The following is a 21,216-nucleotide window of genomic DNA, read 5'->3' on the forward strand; positions in this document are numbered from 1 at the left end:
CACAAGCTGCCCATTCTCTTGCTTGGCCCCACACTGGGGACCGTGGGATAAAGTCTGTACTTCCCTTCCCCACAATCTGGTGCCAGTAGTTAGCTTTACTGCGTTCAGGCGAGTGGACCCAATTTAAGTTCGAAAACAGTGTGGAGACTGAGAAGGGTAAAGAATTATGGCCATTCTCTTTGCAATCAGTCTATCACCGTGCCCTTTGCAAAGTGACAGAGGACACTTAAAAGCAGCATCTGACCCTGGTTTCTTTTTCATTTCCAGGAACACGGAGCATGGGTGTCTGGACCTCAGGCAGCAACATCTTCTTAAGCCTCTGGGGGACATATGTGTCTCCAAGAAGCCCTGGATGGATGGCCTTTGCCCAGCAGGTGGGCGTCTGCTGTTTTGTCGCTTTCATTTCCGTGGGCCTCCTCTCTGGGGCCTTCTACTGGTTCCTGTCCTCACTCACCGTCTTCATCACCTCCTGGATGGCCACGTGCGTTCTGCTGTGCTGCTCCAAGCATGCACGGTGTTTCATTCTGCTGTTCTTCCTCTCATGCGGCCTGCGTGAAGGCAGGAACGCTTTGATTGCTGCGGGCACAGGGGTGGTCATCTTTGGACACGTGGAAAATATCTTTCACAACTTTAAAGGGCTCCTGGACAGTATGACCTGCAACCTGAGGGCAAAGAGCTTTGCCATCCATTTCCCACTTTTGAAAAAATATATCGAAGCAATTCGGTGGGTGTACGGCCTTGTCACTCACCTGAGTCTATTTGATGATCTTGTGTCCTGGAACCAGACCCTGGAGGTCTCTCTTTTCAGTCCCAGCCAAGCCCTGGAGGCTCAGCTCAACGACACTACGGACAAAGCCCTGGGTGTCTTGTACCAGATGGTGACGGCAACGGAGGTGCTGTGCTCCCTGGGGCGGCAGCTCCTTGCCCTTACAGGGCTGCTGCTGGTGCTGCTTGGCACTGGCCTCTTCATGAAGCGATTCTTGGACCCTTGTGGCTGGAAGTTTGAGAACATCTACCTCACCAGGCACTTTGTTCAGCTGGACGAAAGGGAGAGGCATGAACAGAGGCCCTGTGTCCTCCCGCTGAATAAGCAGGAAAGGAAGAAGTATGTCATCATCCCGTCTTTCTGGCTGACTCCTAAAGACAGGAGGAACCTGGGCCTGTTTTTCCTCCCGGTTCTTACCCACCTCTATATCTGGCTGCTGTTTGCAGCCATAGATTATCTGCTGTACTCGCTCATTTTCTCCATGAGCAAACACTTCCAAAGCCTGCCAGGGCTCGAGGTGCGCTTGAAACTGCACAGACAGGTAGGTGCTCACAGGCCCATCTCACCTGGTATCCTCGCTGTTTGCTGTCTCTTTGCAAAAGATCGTGAACATCCCAAGGAAGGGCAGTGTTTTATTTCCTTTCTGGATCCCCAGGGCCTGGCATGGAGCCTGGAATGTAGGAAGAGCCCCAAACAAGTTGGTTAAACTGAGTTGAAACCCCAGTGTTATATGATAACGTTCTGAACGTCTTTGATCACTGCGTTAGTTTCCTGGGGCAGCCGTGTCCCAACAAAAAAGACCATGGTTTTTGTTCATCCCACCTTTCCTCTTTTCCATTTTTTCCCTGTGGCAGTTTATGATTACGTGGACATTTCAGGGGGCTTCCCTTGCCACTTCCCAGGTACAGTGGTAAAGAATCCAACTACCATTGCAGGAGATGCAAGAGACTTGGGTTCAATCCCTGGGTTGGGAAGATTCCCTAAGGTAGGAAATGGCAACCTACTCCAGTATCCTTGGGTGGAATATCTGCCATGGACAGAGGAGCATCAAGGGCTACAGTCCACGGGGTCACAAAGAGTCAGACACAACAGCCCATTCTGGACATTTCAGAGGATCTGCATGCTGTCAGATACTTGTCTTACTTGTTTTTAAACCCAGTCAGTGTGGAGCTGAGCTAGGTGGGATGTGCACTTGTGTGTCTCGTGTATGTGTCTGTGGGCATGTGCACACACAATGTGCATAGCTGTATGTGTTTGCACATGCGTGTGTGTAGGGAAGTCATGCACACTGGGTGGTGTGCACTGGCCTGGGCTGGTGAAAACATGGTCCACTGTTTCCATGTGTCGGACTTTCTTTCCTCTTTATGGAGCTACAGGAGGTTGTGCCTCTGCCGGGGGAAATCTCAGAGGGGAAGGACAGAAGGGGACCTGGAAACCCTCCTCTGAAACCCCACTTCCTCCTGCGGTGTCCACACTCTCCCTCCCTTTTCTCCTGGTCTGCAGGTGCTGTCTGGCCCCTGTCCCTCCCACTCCTGGGTTGCTTCTCAGAGTTGATTACTCTGAGCATTTCCTTCCCCTGAAGACTTCAGTTAATTACAAGAACCCCCTATTGCTCAAGATATCTGGAGCAGAGTGGATAATGGAAGCAGCGTGTCAGATGGAAGCCAAATAAGATTTTTCAGGCTGGCTGGATCCTGGGGGGCAGCTGGTAAAAGAACCCCTCTTTCCCTCCCCCACAGCCCATCCCCTTCCTATAGTCCCTTTTTTAACCAGCTCCTCTCTTTCTTTCTCTTTTTGCTCCTCTCTCATCTGTTTCTCTCTCAGCCAAAACCCATGCCTGGTTTGTGAATTCTCACTGTTTTAAACGGGGGTTGGGTGGGGAGACGGCGGTGGGAGAGGGAAGCAATCTATGCCTTTTGAAAAAGGCCCAGAAACTTCCCAGTGACAGTGTCCTGACAAATACATTTTTGGGTGTTGTTGAGGGGGTCCTGGGGATGCAAAGATGTCTCAAGCGTGAGGGCTACCATCAATCAGCTCATGATCTGGCGGGGGGAGGCCGACTCGGACACTCACAAGGACAGCAGAGCAGTGGGCGCTGGGACAGATGTGAGTATGAGACTGCTGTTCCGGCTCCTCTCAGACTCTGCTGCGGAACCTGGCAGACCATGCCTCCAGCGGCCGGCTTCCACGTGACTGTCAATGCCTCTCTTATTCCTGAATGTCCTTGGAGATTTCTGGTCCCTCTGTTGCGGCAGATTTGCAAAGCAGTCAAGCAAGAGGAGAAGGCAATGGCAACCCACTCCAGTACTCTTGCCTGGAAAATCGCATGGACGGAGGAGCCTGGTAGGCTGCAGTCCATGGGGTCGTGAAGAGTCGGACAAGACTGAGAGATTTCACTTTCACTTTTCACTTTCATGCATTGGAGAAGGAAATGGCAACCCACTCCAGTGTTCTTGCCTAGAGAATCTCAGGGACGGGGAGCCTGGTGGGCTGCCATCTATGGGGTCGCACAGAGTCAGACACAACTGAAGCGACTTAGCAGCAGCAGCAGTAAGCAAGAGGAGAAACACTGGCTCAAGGTTCCTCCCACTTTCATATGATTTATTTAAAGAAGAAAGATGGGAGATGATGTGACTAGACCTGGCTGGGTGGCTGGGCACTGTAAGAAAAAGTAGCTACTAGGTTGCTACTTATTGAGCACCTACTGTATGCCCAACACCATTCTGCATTAACTTTTTAGGACTGTCTGCTACCTGAGTGAATCTTTTCGTTTGTGACTCGATGCCGTTCTGGCAAATTGTTTACTTGGGAGAGGCAAGCGCATTTTAAAACATTGGAATACCATTTAATACATTGCTCTGTATTTTGAGAGTTTGTCTTCCACACTACCCTCTATCAAGCCCTTACGAAAGTGTTGACTCAATCCTGATTCCCAACTGCAAAATCCCCAGTTAGATTCCTAAACTAAATAACTTCTTTCCAGACCAGACACCCGCTGCTTTTTTATTGCAGGATTTCTCATCACTGACTCAATCAATGTGTTTGTTTCTTCAACGGTATTAAAAAGAGTGCATGCCTTTGCTCTGGGGACTGAAAACTCTCTACTTAATCTCAGGCAAACTGTCTTTTTTAAAAAAGAGAAAAGGAGAGACAACAAGAAGGCTTTCTCTTGCCTAGCTACAGTGCTAGGGAAATTGCAGATTGGACTTGACATTTGTGTTAAAGTCCCAGGATTGGGGTTTCCAGATTTTTCACTGGTATTGGGGTGAATCCAAGGTGCACGGTGTTCTCTGGGCGTGGTTGGGTTCTTTTCAGAAGTCATTGCCGGCTTTTGGGCCCCAGGGCTCTGGGGCGCTGGGGTGATAATAACTTACTAAGTATTCCAGTCTATAAGGTTAATGCTCCATCCCCAAGGTGCTTAATTTACACTGGGAGTAGTTTATTCGTGGGCAGGATCTGGTCCATTAATTCCTGTTTTACCAAATTGGAAAACAGATCCACTGAGAGATGATGTGACTTTCTCAGGTCAGGGGAAAAGTAAGAGCTGAATCAGCACACATGTCTCCTGCTGGTGGCTTGTCTGGGTGGCCCAATGTCATCTGCCCTCTGGGTCAGTTTGATGAGGGCAGCTGGTTTATTCTGTTGCCTTCAAGCAGGAAGGAATGCACCCCTCCTAGCATCCAAGAGAGATGAGAAATTGTCCTATTTCGAGACCTCTATAAATAGGATTTTAGAACCACTTTCAGTAAATATACTCTTTTTAGTATCCTTGCATCAAGAATAATTCTACCCCATCCCCGCCACTTCAAGCTCTAGAAGGGTGACTGAGAACATAATTCAATGCCTCCACATCTTTATGACCTTGTGGTCTGCTGACGGGGTATTTGTCAAGATGCAGAGTCTATGACTGGGTCTTGATGGGGTCTGCTACAAAAAAAAATCTCTTCCAGTTGAGCTAAAACCATCTTTCATGAATCCCACATCCTCTGAAGTATAGAAACAGGTGTTCCATACGTGGGTGGTCGAAATTATTAGAAGAGGACTTCCCTGGTGGTCTGGGCTTCCTTGGTGGCTCAGATGGTGAAGAATCTGCCTGCAGTGCAGGAGACCCGGGTTTGATCGCTGGTTTGCTAAGATCCCCTGGAGAAGGGAATGGCTACCCACTCCAGTATTCTGGCCTGGAGAATTCCATGGACAAAGGAGCCTGGCAGGCTACATAGTCCAAGGAACGCAAAGAGTCAGACATGACTGAGTGACTTTCACTTTTTTCTTTTCCCTGGTGGTCCAGTGGTTAAGAATCTGCCTGCCAGTGCAGGGGACATGGGTTTGATCCCTGGTCTGGAAGATCCCACATGCAGCAGAGCAATTAAGCCCATGGGTGTGCCACAGCTACTGAAACCTCAGTGCCCTAAAGCCTGTGCTCTGCAACAAGAGAAGCCACCACGATGAGAAGCCCAGGCATCGCAACTAGAGAGTAGCCCCAATTTGCCACAACTAGAGAAAGCCAGTGTGCAGCAATAAAAACCCAGTGCAGCCAAAACTAAAATAAACAAATTATTTTAAAATCCTTTCAAACATTAGTAGGAGAAGGATTTGCTGAAGCGAACAAATTTCTCTGCTTTCTTCTCGGAGCCTTCAACAGTCTCGTGGGCATCATTTCTCTCTAAAGACGAGACAGAGCAAATAAACTTACCTGATATCCTTCTCTCAAGGAAATCGATATTTCCCCAAATCCACTTTGCAAAACACTGCAGTAGCTACAACGAAAACTCCTCCCTTCTTTACTCCAATCATTGCACATAAAAGGAGTTGGAATAGCTCCTTCCACCAAAGCTCCCTGCCTGTTTTAAGATGAATGCTACCTGCTGCAGAGCAGTACAGAGAAAAGACTAGGGCAGGGTATGAAAATGGCATGGATCTTGATGTTTTTATTCTTTCATTTTAGGAACAAGGGACTCAAGATATCATCCATGCTTCTTCCTTTAATATATCTCTGTTTGAACCGACCTGCATCCCTAAACCGAAGCTCCTTCTATCTAAGACCTGGATTCCTCTCAGCATCATTCTTGTGATACTAGTGACTCTAGGACTGCTGTCCTCCGTCCTGATGCAACTTAAAATCCTGGTGTCAGCGTCCTTCTACCCAAGCGTGCAGAGGGAGCGCATGCAATACCTCCACGCGAAGATACTGAAGAAAAGATCAAAGCGGCCAGTGGGAGAAGTAAAGGGGAAACTGAGCCTGTACTTTACAAAGGTAAAGCTGAAATGGGGGTGTGACCTGTAACTAGGGAAATTTTGAGCTTCAAGGGCAAATGGAATTTCAAAGCACTCTTTCAAGTTTACGTTAAGGCTTATATCCCCAGCAACAGGTGGGGAGACCCTGGGGGTGAGGGGGTGAAGATGGGGAACAGATATACATGGCTAGGTCCAGAAGATTCTACAATAATGCTGGTCGTGCCAGAAGATTCTGCAAGAATAATCGTTCAAAACGCTGATTCCAAGTGAGTTTTTCAGTCTTATCGAAGAGAAGCTACTGAGAAGGCCTCCTCTAATGGCTACTAAAGGATAATGCCCAGAGTCATTTTACCAGAGTAAGTAAAGAACAGCAGGGAAGTATCTGCTACAACCTGGTGAACTCCAAAGAATTTGCTCATTGTCCAGCATTAAAAGACATAGGGACTGTTCTTGTAGTCCAGTGGCTAAGACTCCAAGCTTCCAATGCAGGGGACCCGAGTTTGATTCCTGGTTAGGGACCTAGGTCTTACCTGCTGCAATTAAGACCTGGTGCAGCCGCATAAATAAACATTGAAGTTTTTTAAAAATATATGATGATATTTATATGATATACGTATATTTATACATATGTATGATGACATAATGACTTTCACACACATATAAAATGAACGTTTGTCAAAGACTTTATTCAACTTATTAATTAAAAAGGGAACAGTAAGAAATTCCAACCAATTCAAAGAACAATTTAAATCACACACATATATACAAACCACTGAGAAGACCAAAATTAATTTGCTTAATAGATGCAAAACTGGCTTGTTCCAACAGGGTGGATGGGAGGATGAGTTGTATCCTACTGGGTGAAATTCATTTGCATAACTGTGGACAAGAATAATTTGCATTGTTGCCATCAGCCATCTACAACTTACAGAATCGGAAAATATTTCATAGACAATGAAAGACCAAGACAATCCTTAAGGATAAGCTTTTCTGGCCATTTTCAAAGTCTTTTGAAAAGTTTATGTCAGTGGCAGCTGAAATAATTCTAATGCTCATTCATCCAACTTTGTGTCTTTTCAGATTCATTTCTGGCTTCCAGTCTTGAAAATGATTGGGAAGAAACAAATGGACATTGCCAATGAAGACAACCCAGAAGAGACCCCACACAGCTCTTCGTCTACCCTGTGCCAGCAGTCCTTCTCAAGTCTACAGATGGCAGCCCTTCCTCATCCCCAGCAAGAGAGAACTGCACAGCAGGATCCTTCAGCAGCTTAAGTTTGCAGGGTCAAGCTACTTTTTCCATAAAGGGCTCCCAGGTAAACGGTTAAGCTGTCTGTCTCACAGACCAGGCACGTGGTCTGGGCTGTGTCTCAGTGTAACAGGACTATAACCCAGGCCCTTCAGGGATGAGTCTCAGCATAGATTAATATTCAAAGGAAAAAATTAGAAAAAATAAAAATCTCTACTATAGACTCAACAAGTGAATATCAAGGAGAAATACATGTATGATGCCAGGAAAATATCTTTCAGTGCTTCTGTCCCTTCTCTGCCCTCCTTAATATCCTTCATGGTTATTTCCTATTCTCACAACTGTCTGTCTGCCTCCTGCAGCCTTACTCAAGAACTCTTTCCAAAACCCGTCTCCAGCAGCTCCCAATTTCTTCCCACCATCTCCTCTCTCCTACCCTCTACTTTCCTGGATCTCTTTGGTTTTTCCTCTTTTACCAAATTCTCTAGCCACATTTATTTAGAGAACACATTTATTAACATCATATGAAAGACTGGTTACAATGTTCACCTTGGGCCTCTTTTTCACGATACTGAACATACACCGTAGAGCACAGAGACATACTTCCCCTGTAATACCTAAGAAAAAAAAATACTGATTCTGTTTTCTCTATAGTGTCCGAGTAGGAAAGAAATACACATCAAATGTTTTAAAACTTTTCATTTTGAAAATTTTTCAGACTTACAAAAGAGTTGCAAAATAGTACCACATTCCACCTACCCATCACCCCTCATCTCTGAAAGTTACCATCTTATATAACTGCAGCACAATTGTAGCCAGGTAATAGCATTTGGAAAATGCAGAATCTACAAAACTCATTGGATTTTCACCAATTGTCCCACTAATATCCCACTAATGTCCCAAGGACTGGTCCTTGATCCAGTCCAGCCTCACGCATTGTATGTGTTTGTCATAGTTCCTTACTCTTGTCTGATCGGGGACAGTTCCTTTCTTTTTATTTCATGACCTTGACACTTCTGAAGAGTGCTGCCAGTTATTTTGTGAAATGTTCTTTGATTTGGGTTTGTCCGATGTTTCCTAGTAAGGGAACCCCGGAGACGTATTTTTTGGCAACGGTACTGCAGAAGTGCTGACATGCTCGTCTCAATGCACGAGATTGGGGTAGGTCATGTTGACATGCCTCGTTACTGGTGAGGCAACCTTTCTTTGCTTAATTAAGATGGGGTCCGCAGATTCTTCCACTGTTGAAGTCGCTATTTTCCCTTTGTAATGAGTAAGTATGTCCTGAGGAAATCCTTCGAGACTGGGCAAACATCCTGTTTCTCATCATACATTTACCCTTTAGTTTTTGCATTCAAGGAGGCAAAACAGTGCCAGCCAAATAGTGATTTTCTACTTTCATAATATCTTCTACATTTTTAAATTGAAATTCTACATTATCCCTAGAAAGAAACTTTTTTTTTCAAAGACAACTTTCATTTTGGGCACTGGAGTGGGCATTTTACACATATGATCTCATTTATGTTTCATGATAATCCTGTGAGGTTGGTAGTATTATTTCTATCTTCTCGATGGGAAACTTACCCTCAGAAACCCTGACTTATCTTGCCTAGGATGGGGTCTTGGCTTCCGCATGTTTTAAGTTCCCAGATGATTCTAACAGTCAGCCAGCACTGAGAACCATCATTCCAGGAAGTTTTACATTGCAGTTCTTTAAATACAGGTCGTCAATGGTGAAATTTCTCTAGCAGAAGGAGCCTACATTAGAATTCCGTCTGAGTCAGCATTTGCCAAAGTGTGTTCCTCAAACCACTAATCCCTTAGTTGTTTCATAAAAGAGATAAATGATGTTAATAAATCCATATCAGCTGCCTTCCAACCTTGAAGATCCATAAAGCATGTTGGCATAATTTTTAAGAATTAAAAGAAACCCTATAATCATAGATCTTTGAGAAACCCTATAATAAAGGAATATCATATAATTTTGTTTCACCCCAAATTTTCTCAAATTATTAAACTTTGGTACAATTTTAATTGTAATAACTATTAATAGCACATAGGACCAGCTCTAGAGCCCAAACTCTGATAAGTGCTGATTTAATTAGCATAACTTTTTGACCAAAGAAGACCTGTGGTGAAGATAAATTTGTAGTTTTGGATTTTATAAATATTCTAATGATTTTATGCTTTACTGTATTTTCTAAACAAATATACATATTAATAAATTGATACGATATGTGATTTTTTTTACTCATTTGGCACTTATTTCTCCTACAGAAGGGATCTGCCCCACATTAACTAAGGCAAAAAATCAACTGCTAAAGTTAGAATACACTCATACACAAAATAAATGGCCTAAACATAAGACATGATACCATAAAATTCTTAGAAGAGATCATAGGCAAAGCATTCTCTGACATAAATTGTACCAATGTTTTCTTAGGTCAGTCTCCCAAGGCAATAGAAATAAAAACAAGAATAAACGAATGAGACCTAATCAAATTTACAAGCTTTTGCATGGCAAAGGAAACGATAAACAAAACAAAAAGCCTACAGAATGAGAAAAAATATTTGTAAATGACAAGGACTTGATTTCCAAACAGTTCATACAACTCAACAACAAAAACAACAAAAAACCAAACAATACAGTCAAAAAATGGGCAGAAGACCCGAATAGACATTTCTCCAAAGAAGAAATACAGATGGCCAGTAGACACATGAAAAGATGCTCAATATTGTTGATTAGAGAAATGCAAATCAGAACTACAATAAGGTACCACCTCACACAGTTCAGAATAGTCATCATGAAAAACTCTACAAATAACAAATGCTGGAAAGGGTGTGGAGAAAAGGTAACCCTCCTGCCCTGTTGCTGGAAATGAAAGTTGATGCTGCTGCTATGGAAAATAGTATGGAGGTTCCTCAGAAAACTAAAAATAGAATTACCACATGATCTAGCAATCCCACTCCCAGGCATATATACAGACAAAACTATAATTCAAGATATATGCACCCTTATGTTCATAGCAGCACTGCTTACAGTTGCCAGGACATGGAAGCAACCTAAATGTCCATCCACAGAGGAATGGATAAAGAAGATGTGGTGCCTATATATCAGCACAATGGAATACTACTCAGCCATAAAAAATACAAAATAATGCCATCTGCAGTAATGTGGATGCAATTAGAGATTACCATACTGTGTGAAGTAAGTCAGAAAGAGAAAGACAAATACAATATGGTATCACTCTTATGTAGAATCTAAAATATGACTCAAATGAACCTATCTATAAAACAGAAGCAGACTCAAGGACAGATAGAACAGATTTGTGGTTGCCAAGGGAGAGGGCGTTGGGGAGGGGAGGAGTGGGAGATGGGAGTAACAGATGTAAGCTCTTCTATATAGAATGGATAAGCAAGGTCCTGCTGTACAGCACAGGCCTCCCAGGTGGCCAAGTGCTAAAGAACCCTCCTGCCATTGCAGCTTAGACGTAAGAGACGCGGCTTTGATCTCTGAGTCAGGAAGATCCCCTGGAGGAGGACGTGGCAACCCACTCCAGTATTCTCGCCTGGAGAATCCCATGGACAGAGGAGCCTGGCGGGCTGCAGTCCAAAGAATTGCAGAGTTGGACAGGACTGAAGAGACTTAGCACACAAGCACTGTATGGCAAAGAGAAGTATATTCGGTATTCTATGCTGAACCATAGTGGGGAAGAATATTTTAAAAAGAATGTGTATATATCACAGAATCACTTTGCTCCATGACAGAAAAGAACACATTATAAATCAATTATACTTTAATGAAAAATTAAAAATACTACTACTACTACTCAATTTTTAGAGAAAATTGGATCCTCCGCCTTTCTAAATTCTATTAATTAACTAGCTTACTTATTTACCTAAAAATATCACCTTTATCCACAGCAAAAATTTGAACAGGGCACATAGAAGGTGCTGGGGATGCCCAGATAACTCACCTTTGTCCCTGCCTCTGGGATGCTTTCAGTCTAGTCAGGAAGACAGACGTATGCTTAGACAATAAATAATAATATGTGGTAGCTTTTGCTAAGTCCCGAGGGCATGGAGCAGGCAGTGCCTTCAGGGAACAATGGCCTGTTTCTCTGCCCTCGTCTGAATGCTCTAAACTGAATGCTCTGTTTACCCCTCTCCTCTAGGAGAAGGGCACTAAAGGCGTTGGTAAAGGGGTCTTAATTTCCTTGAAACTAAATTACCTTTGTTGTTTCTAACGGACCATGACTTTGAACAGTTCGCCAGACACCTGGAGAATGTCCTGCTGTTATTATCTGTTAGGCATGCTTGCCCTTATTCTGAAGAGCTTGTCCCTACTGGAAGGACAGACAGGCAAAGAGGTGCTGGTCACCAAAGGCAATTTTCATCTTGAAAACAAGATTCAGACTTGCTTATTAGGGCCAATCTAATGTAGGACATAAAATGCTTATTAAATTTCAGCTTATCCACTTTAGATTTAAATGAATGGTCAGTTAAATTTCTGAAGACATCTATTGTGAAGTGCGCTCTCTTAATCTTGTAGAGGCAGAAAGGTATTGCCCTAAGTAATTTAATACAGCTCCCTTTCACCTCTAATTTTAATGGCTTATAAACTGTGTCACGTGGTCTAAATCACTCTTTCTCATGAATCTGCACTTGGTCATATTTTGCTATAAGTGTCATTATGATGCCCTCATTGACTCCATATTTGTTGTCAGTTGTGTTTCTCTTTGACAATAAGATACAAAAATTCTAAAAATCCTCATACTAATACATTTCTTTTACTGTCATACTGAGGATGTTAAATATTGTTTTTCCTCTTAGATTCTGTATCTGCTGCTTTTTCGGTTAGAACCTAGTCAATCCGAATTATAATATGGGATATGTTTACATCTTCCCGTATCATACATTTTTGTCTTAATTCACTTAAGAGAAAGAAATAAAAATATCTAATGCCTAAGGAAGCAAGCACTAACTCTTTCACCCAGTCAGTAATACTGACAAAGACCACTGAGGTCCATTATTATTATTGTTGCATTTAAGGCAAAATAAGTTTTAATGATATGGTTAACTCATTTACTTTAATTACTCTGATAAAAATGATTAGAGTCACCAATCCTTCACACTGCCTCCAAGTAAAGACAGTTAATTGTTCTCTTAAAGATGTTGCTGCTGCTGCCGCTAAGTCGCTTCAGTCGTGTCCGACTCTGTGCGACCCCATAGACAGCAGCCCAACAGGCTCCCCAGTCCCTGGGATTCTCCAGGCAAGAACACTGGAGTGGGTTGCCATTTCCTTGTCCAATGCATGACAGTGAAAAGTGAAAGTGAAGTCGCTCAGTCGTGTCCGACTCTTAGCGACCCCATGGACAGCAGCCTACCAGGCTCCTCCATCCATGGGATTTTCCAGGCAAGAGTACTGGAGTGGGTTGCCATTGCCTTCTCTGCTTAAAGATGTTGGGTACTACTTAAAAGAAACCTTTCATGTTACCCTAAGACCATAATCATTAAGCCTTATGATAACATAAGATATAGTGGTGTGCATTTATAGAAGTTCATACACCATATATAAATTCATCAAACTTCATACACCAGAGAATTTATTAGGTCAGCTTTTTAAATAATTGCTTTCAAGAATGCCCAGTATCTTTCTATATTTATAAAATTGCTTACAAAAATTAAACTTGTCTTAAAATCTAAGCAAATTTGTTTAAAAATAATTATTGTAAAGATTTATTACTACTATCAAAGTATTTGGCAAAGTTAGACAGGGAAACTCAAAAGATTAAAAAGCAGCTTTGAAAAGATTCTCATGTAATTACGGTAAATGCATGCAAAACTTTTGAAATTGGAACTTTGTACTTTTAAATAAAATGACAAGCTAATTGCTTGTTCTTTATAATATATCATGGTTTGGAACCACTATATCTGTGAAGTTTAGTAAGCTTGAATTGAAGAGGTGAATATAAAATATCTATTTTGACAAGCACCAGTTAGCAAAGTCAGTCCAGGAACTATTGCAGGAGAGCACAAGAAAAAAAGGAGGGTAATCCAGGATATTCGTAAATTTATCACTGACATACACATTAGAAACTAATGCTGTGTTTAGTAAGCACATGCATAACTTTTTAAGAGAGGTGGGTTTTTTTGACTGAACAAATATAGTATTTTTAAATCACCATATAAGAAAACAAAAGTCATTACAGATTCTGAAAATAAACTGGACAGATTAGAGAGTGGCATGAATGAAAAAGTCAATGATTGCTGGTGAGATTGTAGAAGATTATTTTTCATATTTAGAGTTCTCATTTCATGCAAAGATGGGCACAATAAAGACAGAAATGGCAAGGATCTAACAGAAGAAGAAGAGATTAAGAAGAGGTGGCAAGAGTACACAGAAGAACTATATAAAAAAGGTCTTAGTAGTCTGGATAACCATGGTGATGTGGTCACTCACCTAAAATCAGACATCCTGGACTGTGAAGTCAAGTCGGCAGTAGGAAGCATTCTACAAACGAAGGTAGTGGAGGTGATGGAATTCCAGTTGAGCTATTCCAAATCCTGAAAGATGATGTTGTTAAAGTGCTGCATTCAATATGCCAGCAAATTTGGAAAACTCAGCAGTGGCCACTGGACTGGAAAGGTCAGTTTTAATTCCAATCCCAAAGAAAGGCAATGCCAAAGAATGTTCAAATTACCGTACAATTGTACTCATTTCACATGCTAGCAAAATTATGCTCAAAATTCTACAAGCTAGGCTTCAGCAGAACCAAGAACTTCCAGATAAATAAGCTGGATTTAGAAAAGGCAGAGGAACTGAAGATTGAATTGCCAACATTTGCTGGATCATAGGAAAACAAGGGAATTCCATAAAAGCGTCTACTTCTGCTTCATTGACTTAAGGTAAAGCCTTTGACTGAGTAGATCACAGAAAACTGTGGAAATTTCTTAGAGATTGGAATACCAGACCACTTTACCTGCCTCCTGAGAAACCTGTATGCAGAACAAGAAGCAATAGTTAGAATTGGACATGGAACAATGGACTGGTTAAAAAGTGGGAAAGAAGTATGTCAAGGCTGTATATTGTCACCGTGCTTATTTAACTAGTATGCAGAGTATCTCATGTGAAATGCTGGGCTGGATGACTCACAAGATGAAGTCAAGACTGCTGGGAGAAATATCAACAACCTCAGATATGCAGATGATATCACTTTGATGGCAGAAAGTGAAGAGGAACTAAAGGGCCTCTTGATGATGGTGAAAGAGGAGAGTGAAAAAGCTGGCTTAAAACTCAGCATTCAAAAATGAAGATCATGGCGTCCAGTCCCATTACTTCATGGCAAATAGATGGGGAAAAAGTGAAAACAGTCTCAGGTTTCACTCTCTTTGGCTCCAAAATCACAGCAGTTGGTGACTGCAGCCACGAAATTGAAAGATGCTGCTTGTTGGAAGAAAAGCTATGACAAACATAGACAGTGTATTAAAAAGCAGAGACATCACTTTGCTGGCAAAGGTCTGTATAGTCAAAGCTATGGTTTTTCCAGTAGTCATGTATGGATGTGAGAGTTGGACTATAAAGAAAGCTGAGGGCCGAAGAATTGATGATTTCAAACTGTCATGCTGGAGAAGACTCTTGAATGGCCCTTGCACAGCAAGGAGATCAAACCAGTCAATCCCAAAGGAAATCAACCTTGAATATTCATTGGAAGGACTGACACTAAAGCCGAAGCTCCAATACTTTGGCCACCTGATGCAAAGAGCTGATTCATTGGAAAAGACCCTGAGGCTGGGAAAGATTGAGGGCAAGAGGAGAAAGGAGTGACAGAGGATGAGAAGTCTGGATAGCATCAGTGACTCAATGGAGATGAATTTGAGCAAACTCGGAGATAATGAAGGACAGGGAGGCCTGGTGTGCTGCAGTTCATGGGGTTACGAAGAGTAGGATACAACTTAGTGACTGAACAACAACAACGTATCATGTGGTGGTATGTGATTAAGAAGCCAGACTGTCAGGCAGCAACTTTAAAGCATGTAAGTCTATACCAGTGCTACAGGACTGCAAAGGTATGTCTCCCTGGCCATCATCTTGAGGTGTCCCCTGGGCAGCAACCCCCCAAACTGGGGCTCTAGATGACCATATGCACTTCCATCTGGGAGATATCCACAAGCTACAGTGAGGCAGTGGGAGGGCACAGAGATGCTTTGCACTAGCCTACCTGCCCTGAGAGCACATCTGCATTCACAGGGCCTTACAGGTGGCCCTGTCCTTCCAGTCAAAGCTCCAGGACCAGCCAAGAAGCCACCCGGACAGAGAGCCTCGTGCGGGACTCGGGGGAGCACCTCAGATCACCACCTGTGCACTGCCCCGGGTGGCTACCAACCAAGAACCATCTCGCAGACTGCCACAGTGCCCTGGGATCCAGGCATGCAAGCCTGGCTGCCTATCAGAGCCAGGCAATCAAGAAGTGGCCCCTGGACAGCAGCTGCAAAGACTGAGAGCCAGATGCCTATAAAAGTTCCACTGGGGGAATCCCAGGGTCCAGAGGTGATGGGCAGAGAGCCAAGACAGTGGCCATCAGACCCCTAACTTCCCCCCTCAGAGTGCCAGCAGGCCCCCAAATACGTGTCAGATCAGATGCCTGCCCCCAGGCCAACTCCAAGATCAGCACATGGGCTTCTCTCTCACAAAGTCCAAGCACTCTGTCTCTGCCCTACACACCCTGAGCTTTCAGGCTGGTGCATCCCAGGACAGGAACCCTTTAAGAGCCCACCTCCCTATAGCCTCGTGGGGCTTGTGGACAGAGCCTTATTGGTTTTCAAAGTTAGATGTCTTGGCAGCCCATCTCTTAGATACAGATCTTAAAAGTGGAGGCTTTCCACTGTGAAGTTTAAACCCTTTGTTCCTCAGTGAGAAGCCATCTCTTCAGATCTATGATTCTTTAGGAGACTGCAGTCTCCTGGAGAGAATCACCGATAACCTACCACCCAAGTTTCAGCATCTGATTTGTTTGTTCTTTCATGGCTGATCAATCAGTCATAAAGAACAACAGATGCACTTGGATCGTAAGTATGATCCATTTGATGAAAAGAGGGAAAAGACAGCATTTGGTCAAAATAAATGTTTTCTCCACAGACACAAAGAAACAATCAGAATAGTTATTATATTCTAAATGTCATAATTTCATAAGGTTTAAAGTAAGGCTGCAACATCAGTTGGCTGAAAATGGAAAGTCTGGCTTTTTCAAAGCAAACAGTGCACTCACTCTAAATGTAATATATTAATTAGAGAATGAAAGAAATTGATCAAAATTCTTTTTCTAAAAGGAAACCATTGTAGTGACTGCCCAAAAAGAATAAGAGCCCTATGCCTTGCAAGTAGAAATGCTAATGCATATCAGAAATAAATAATCGTATCAGAAAATAAATAACCCACTGTTTTAAAATATGATACAATGTTGAATTAGAAATTATAGGATCTGACTTCTAATTTTGGCTCCGCTACGAGCTAGCTCAGCCAAGGCACTTCCATTTCTAGAGTCAGTTCAGTCCTCATAAATCATATGTGCATGCTAAGTTGCTTCAGTTGTGTCCAACTTTGAATGACCCTAGGGACTGTAGCCCACCAGGCTTCTCTGTCCATGGGATTCTCCAGGCAAAAATACTGGAGTGGGTTGCCATGCCCTCCTCCAAGGGATCTTTCCAACCCAGGGATCAAACCCACTTCTCTTACGTCCTCTGCATTGGCAGGCAGGTTCTTTACCACCAGCCCCACCTGGGAAGCCCCTCAGAGATCATCAGATCAGATCAGTCGCTCAGTCGTGTCCGACTCTTTGCTACCCCATGAATCACAGCACGCCAGGCCTCCCTGTCCATCACCAACTCCCGGACCTCACTCAGACTCACATCCATCGAGTCAGTGATGCCATCCAGCCATCTCATCCTCTCTCGTCCCCTTCTCGTCCTGACCCCAATCCATCCCAGCATCAGAGTCTTTTCCAATGAGTCAACTCTTCGCATGAGGTGGCCAAAGTACTGGAGGTTCAGCTTTAGCATCATTCCTTCCAAAGAAATCCCAGGGCTGATCTCCTTCAGAATGGACTGGTTGGATCTCCTTGCAGTCCAAAGGACTCTCAAGAGTCTTCTCCAACACCACAGTTCAAAAGCATCAATTCTTCGGCACTCAGCCTTCTTCACAGTCCAACTCTCACATCCATACATGACCACAGGAAAAACCATAGCCTTGACTAGACGAAACTTTGTTGGCAAAGTAATGTCTCTGCTTTTGAATATGCTATCTAGGTTGGTCATAACTTTTCTTCCAAGGAGTAAGCATCATTTAATTTCATGGCTACAGTCACCATCTGTAGTGATTTTGGAGCCCAGAAAAATAAAGTCTGACACTGTTTCCACTGTTTCCCCATCTATTTCCCATGAAGTGATGGGACCGGATGCCATGATCTTCGTTTTCTGAATGTTGAGCTTTAAGCCAACTTTTTCACTTTCCACTTTCACTTTCATCAAGAGGCTTTTGAGTTCCTCTTCCCTTTCTGCCATAAGGGTGGTGTCATCTGCATATCTGAGGTTATTGATATTTCTCCCGGCAGTCTTGATTCCATCTTGTGTTTCTTCCAGTCCAGCATTTCTCATGATGTACTCTGCATAGAAGTTAAATAAACAGGGTGACAATATACAGCCTTGACGAACTCCTTTTCCTATTTGGAACCAGTCTGTTGTTCCATGTCCAGTTCTAACTGTTGCTTCCTGACCTGCATACAAATTTCTCAAGAGGCAGATCAGGTGGTCTGGTATTCCCATCTCTTTCAGAATTTTCCACAGTTTATTGTGATCCACACAGTCAAAGGCTTTGGCATAGTCAGAGATCATGGTAGCTATTATTCTCTGAGCCCTTACTAGATCCCAGACATTGTTTGGGGTATATAATTTCCATTAATCCTCACCAAAATCTCAAGTGGGAAGTTCTGATGCTGTTGCTGTTTCATAGATGAAAAAGCTAAGGCATAGACAGGCTAAGTAAATTGTATGTTTATTAAGTGATATCTGATCACAGTTACTTTTTACCATGCTGCATTCTATAGCCTGGTTTTGATCTGTCAATTCCCAGCTCAGAGATTTGGATCACAAATCCTGGGGAGTTAACATTCTCCTCCCCAAGCATTGGGAAGATCCCCAGGAGAAGGGAATGGCTACTCACTCCAGTATTCTTGCCTGGAGAATTCCATAGACAGAGGAGCTTGCCAGGCTACAGTCCATGGGATCTCAAAGAGTCAGACACAACTAGGCGACTTACGCACACCAGGCATTTGTTGTTGGCTGTTCAGTCGCTCAGTCATGTCTGACTCTCTGTGACCCCATGGACGGCGGCACACCAGGCTCCCCTGTCCTTTGCTATCTCTAGAGTGTGCTCAAATTTTTTCATGTCCATTGAGTCAGGGATACCATTTAACCATCTCATCCTCTACGGCCCTCTTCTTTTGCCTTCAATATTCCCTAGCATCAGGGTCTTTTCCAATGAGTCGGCTCCAGGCATTTGAGCTCCCCTCCAGTCTGATCCTAGCCTATTTCCTCACCTTATTCCTCAACCCCCCTCTGCCCCAACCCTCCCTTTAGTCAAAAAGCTCTTCCCACCTGGCTTGGGAAGAGTCACCTGCATTCCACCTTCATACCTTCGAGCTTTTGGACCTCCCCACCTGTAAAGCACTCTCCAGTCTTTGCTCCTCCTTCACTTCCTCCTATCCTTCAAGTCCCACTACCTCAGGAAGTGAGCACAGTGGGAAGAGCATGGGAGGGAGTTATGAGAATGCGACCCACCCTTCACAACCTCTGTGTGGGAACTAGGAAATGTCATCTAATCTCTCTGGGCTCCAATTTCTTGATTAACTGAATGCTGGACTCCTGAAATTTGCAAACGTATCAACTAATATTCCTTTAAGCAGTAAACCTCCCTTCCTCTAATTCATTCTTTTTTTAAAAAAAAAGTTATATTTTTGTATTGTGTCAAAATATACGTAACATAAAACTTGCCATTTTAACAGTTTTTAGATGAACAATTCAATGCCAACATTGGATTTTTTAAATTGAAGTATAGTTGATTTATGATATTGTGTTAGTCTCATGTATACAACAAAATGATTCAGGTTTTTTTCAGGTTAATTCCATTATAGGTTATTATAATGGAATGTTGAATATAATTCTGTTGTTGGATATAATTCAGATGTTGCATATAATTCTATAATTCTATGCTACACAGTAGGTCCTTGTTGTTTATCTGTTTTATATCTAGTAGCTTGTATTCCAAATTCACTCTTTAAATCACTGATTCCCAACCCAACAAACACAGAGTTGCCCTGCTTGAAACTGAGGCAAGTGACCTGAAGCCAGCTTTCCTTTCTCTCCACAGTTTCTGCAGCACTAGCAGAATCTGAGGCAGGAGATACCAGACTAACTTTAGTCATTCATGCATAGCCTTCCCCAGTTTTTATCATATTAGCATAATTCATGTTCTATCATGTACTTACATGTGCTTTAAATCAACCCAGCATTTTTTATTAAATAAGCTTATTTTAAAAGGAAAATTTATAATATCATTGCAAACAGAAAAACAGTATCCCCTTCTGTAAATAGAAGGTAACATACATAAACATCATATATAATATTTATTGTATAGGAGATCAGCCCTGGGATTTCTTTGGAAGGAATGATGCTAAAGCTGAAACTCTAGTACTTTGGCCACCTCATGCGAAGAGTTGACTCATTGGAAAAGACTCTGATGCTGGGAGGGATTGGGGGCAGGAGGAGAAGGGGACGAGAGAGGATGAGATGGCTGGATGGCATCACTGACTCGATGGAGTCTGAGTGAGGTCCGGGAGTTGGTGATGGACAGGGAGGCCTGGTGTGCTGCAATTCATGGGGTCGCAAAGAGTCGGACACGAATGAGTGACTGATCTGATCTGATCTGATACACTTACATATATATTAATACACTCAATATGTCTATACATATATGTGTGTGTGTGTGTGTGTGTATATATATATATATATATATATATATACACACACCCCATACAGATATACACAGAGACTCATATACATACTTTGAGAGCAAACCAACATTATTACATTAACTTCTAGCCAACATCCACCCACCACAGCCTGCAGCCCACTTTCTCTTTGTGTTAGCAGCTTGGAGCCCCCATACCTCGGGGTTACCCCACTGAGGGGTGAGAGCCTGGGGTATTTATAAATCAAGTCCTGCCAGTTGTTGATTGTGGGCTGGTGCTACTTCTGGGTGGTGTGTATCCCCTGGCACATCTGATTTCCCTCAGTTATGGAAAAAGCTCCCAGGCAAAGAGATGCAGAGACTGGCCGCTGGGGGTCTGCTTGAGCATGAGGAAGTGGTGAGTCCGGGGAGGCAGAAGGAATCCGGTCCCCACAGCATCTCCGGCAGTGCCATCTCCCCTTCAGTACAGGAGAAGGAGAAGGGCTGCTTTCCGTGATGGCTCAGGTCTCTGCTGATGTTCAAGGGCCTCCATTGTCATGACGTGGTTCTCATCCATAAAGCACTGAGAACCCTTTGCTTTTGTTCCTGACTCCTTTTCTCTAATAAAATATCTGTTCCTGGTGTGGGGATATTTATACCACAAGATAATAGTTTTTCTGAAAAACCAGCATTCTTCCCCAGGTAATCTACTGAAAAACAGTCATCACTATACTTTGGAATATGAGAAAGTCATGGGACCATTAATTCAGCTTAAGTAAATGAATGATTTCTCCTTGAATGTCTGCCTCATTCAGCCATGAAATCCTAGACAACTCCCAGAAAGCTGTGGCCCAGAACACTTCAATCCCACTCAGAAGACTATTTATAAGGATGCCCCGTGTGCAGTAGTCTTTAACAGTTTTCCCCCCCTTCTTGAATGTTCTCTAGCATAGATGGCATTTA

General features: G+C 43.1%; 1 protein-coding gene across 6 annotated transcripts in view; it reads left to right on the forward strand.

Annotated features, from left to right (window-relative positions):
* LOC102397820 (dendrocyte expressed seven transmembrane protein) overlaps positions 1-21,216 on the forward strand; it is a 43,389-nt gene that overhangs the window by 12,560 nt on the left and 9,613 nt on the right. For 3 of the 6 annotated variants that reach the window (XM_044928602.2, XM_025265159.3, XM_044928603.2), the window contains 3 exons: positions 268-1,307; positions 5,712-6,020; positions 7,082-9,706. In XM_044928602.2, coding sequence (XP_044784537.2) covers positions 268-1,307; positions 5,712-6,020; positions 7,082-7,276 — 1,544 coding nt within the window. In that variant the 3' untranslated portion in view covers positions 7,277-9,706. Of the gene's footprint in view, positions 1-267; positions 1,308-2,269; positions 2,475-5,711; positions 6,021-7,081; positions 9,707-10,734; positions 12,522-21,216 lie in introns of those variants that run through there. The other 3 variants (XM_025265156.3, XM_025265155.3, XR_003103571.3) reach the window with 3 other exon arrangements.

The sequence above is a fragment of the Bubalus bubalis genome, chromosome 15 (genome assembly GCF_019923935.1).
Source record: "Bubalus bubalis isolate 160015118507 breed Murrah chromosome 15, NDDB_SH_1, whole genome shotgun sequence".
Lineage (NCBI taxonomy): Eukaryota > Metazoa > Chordata > Mammalia > Artiodactyla > Bovidae > Bubalus > Bubalus bubalis.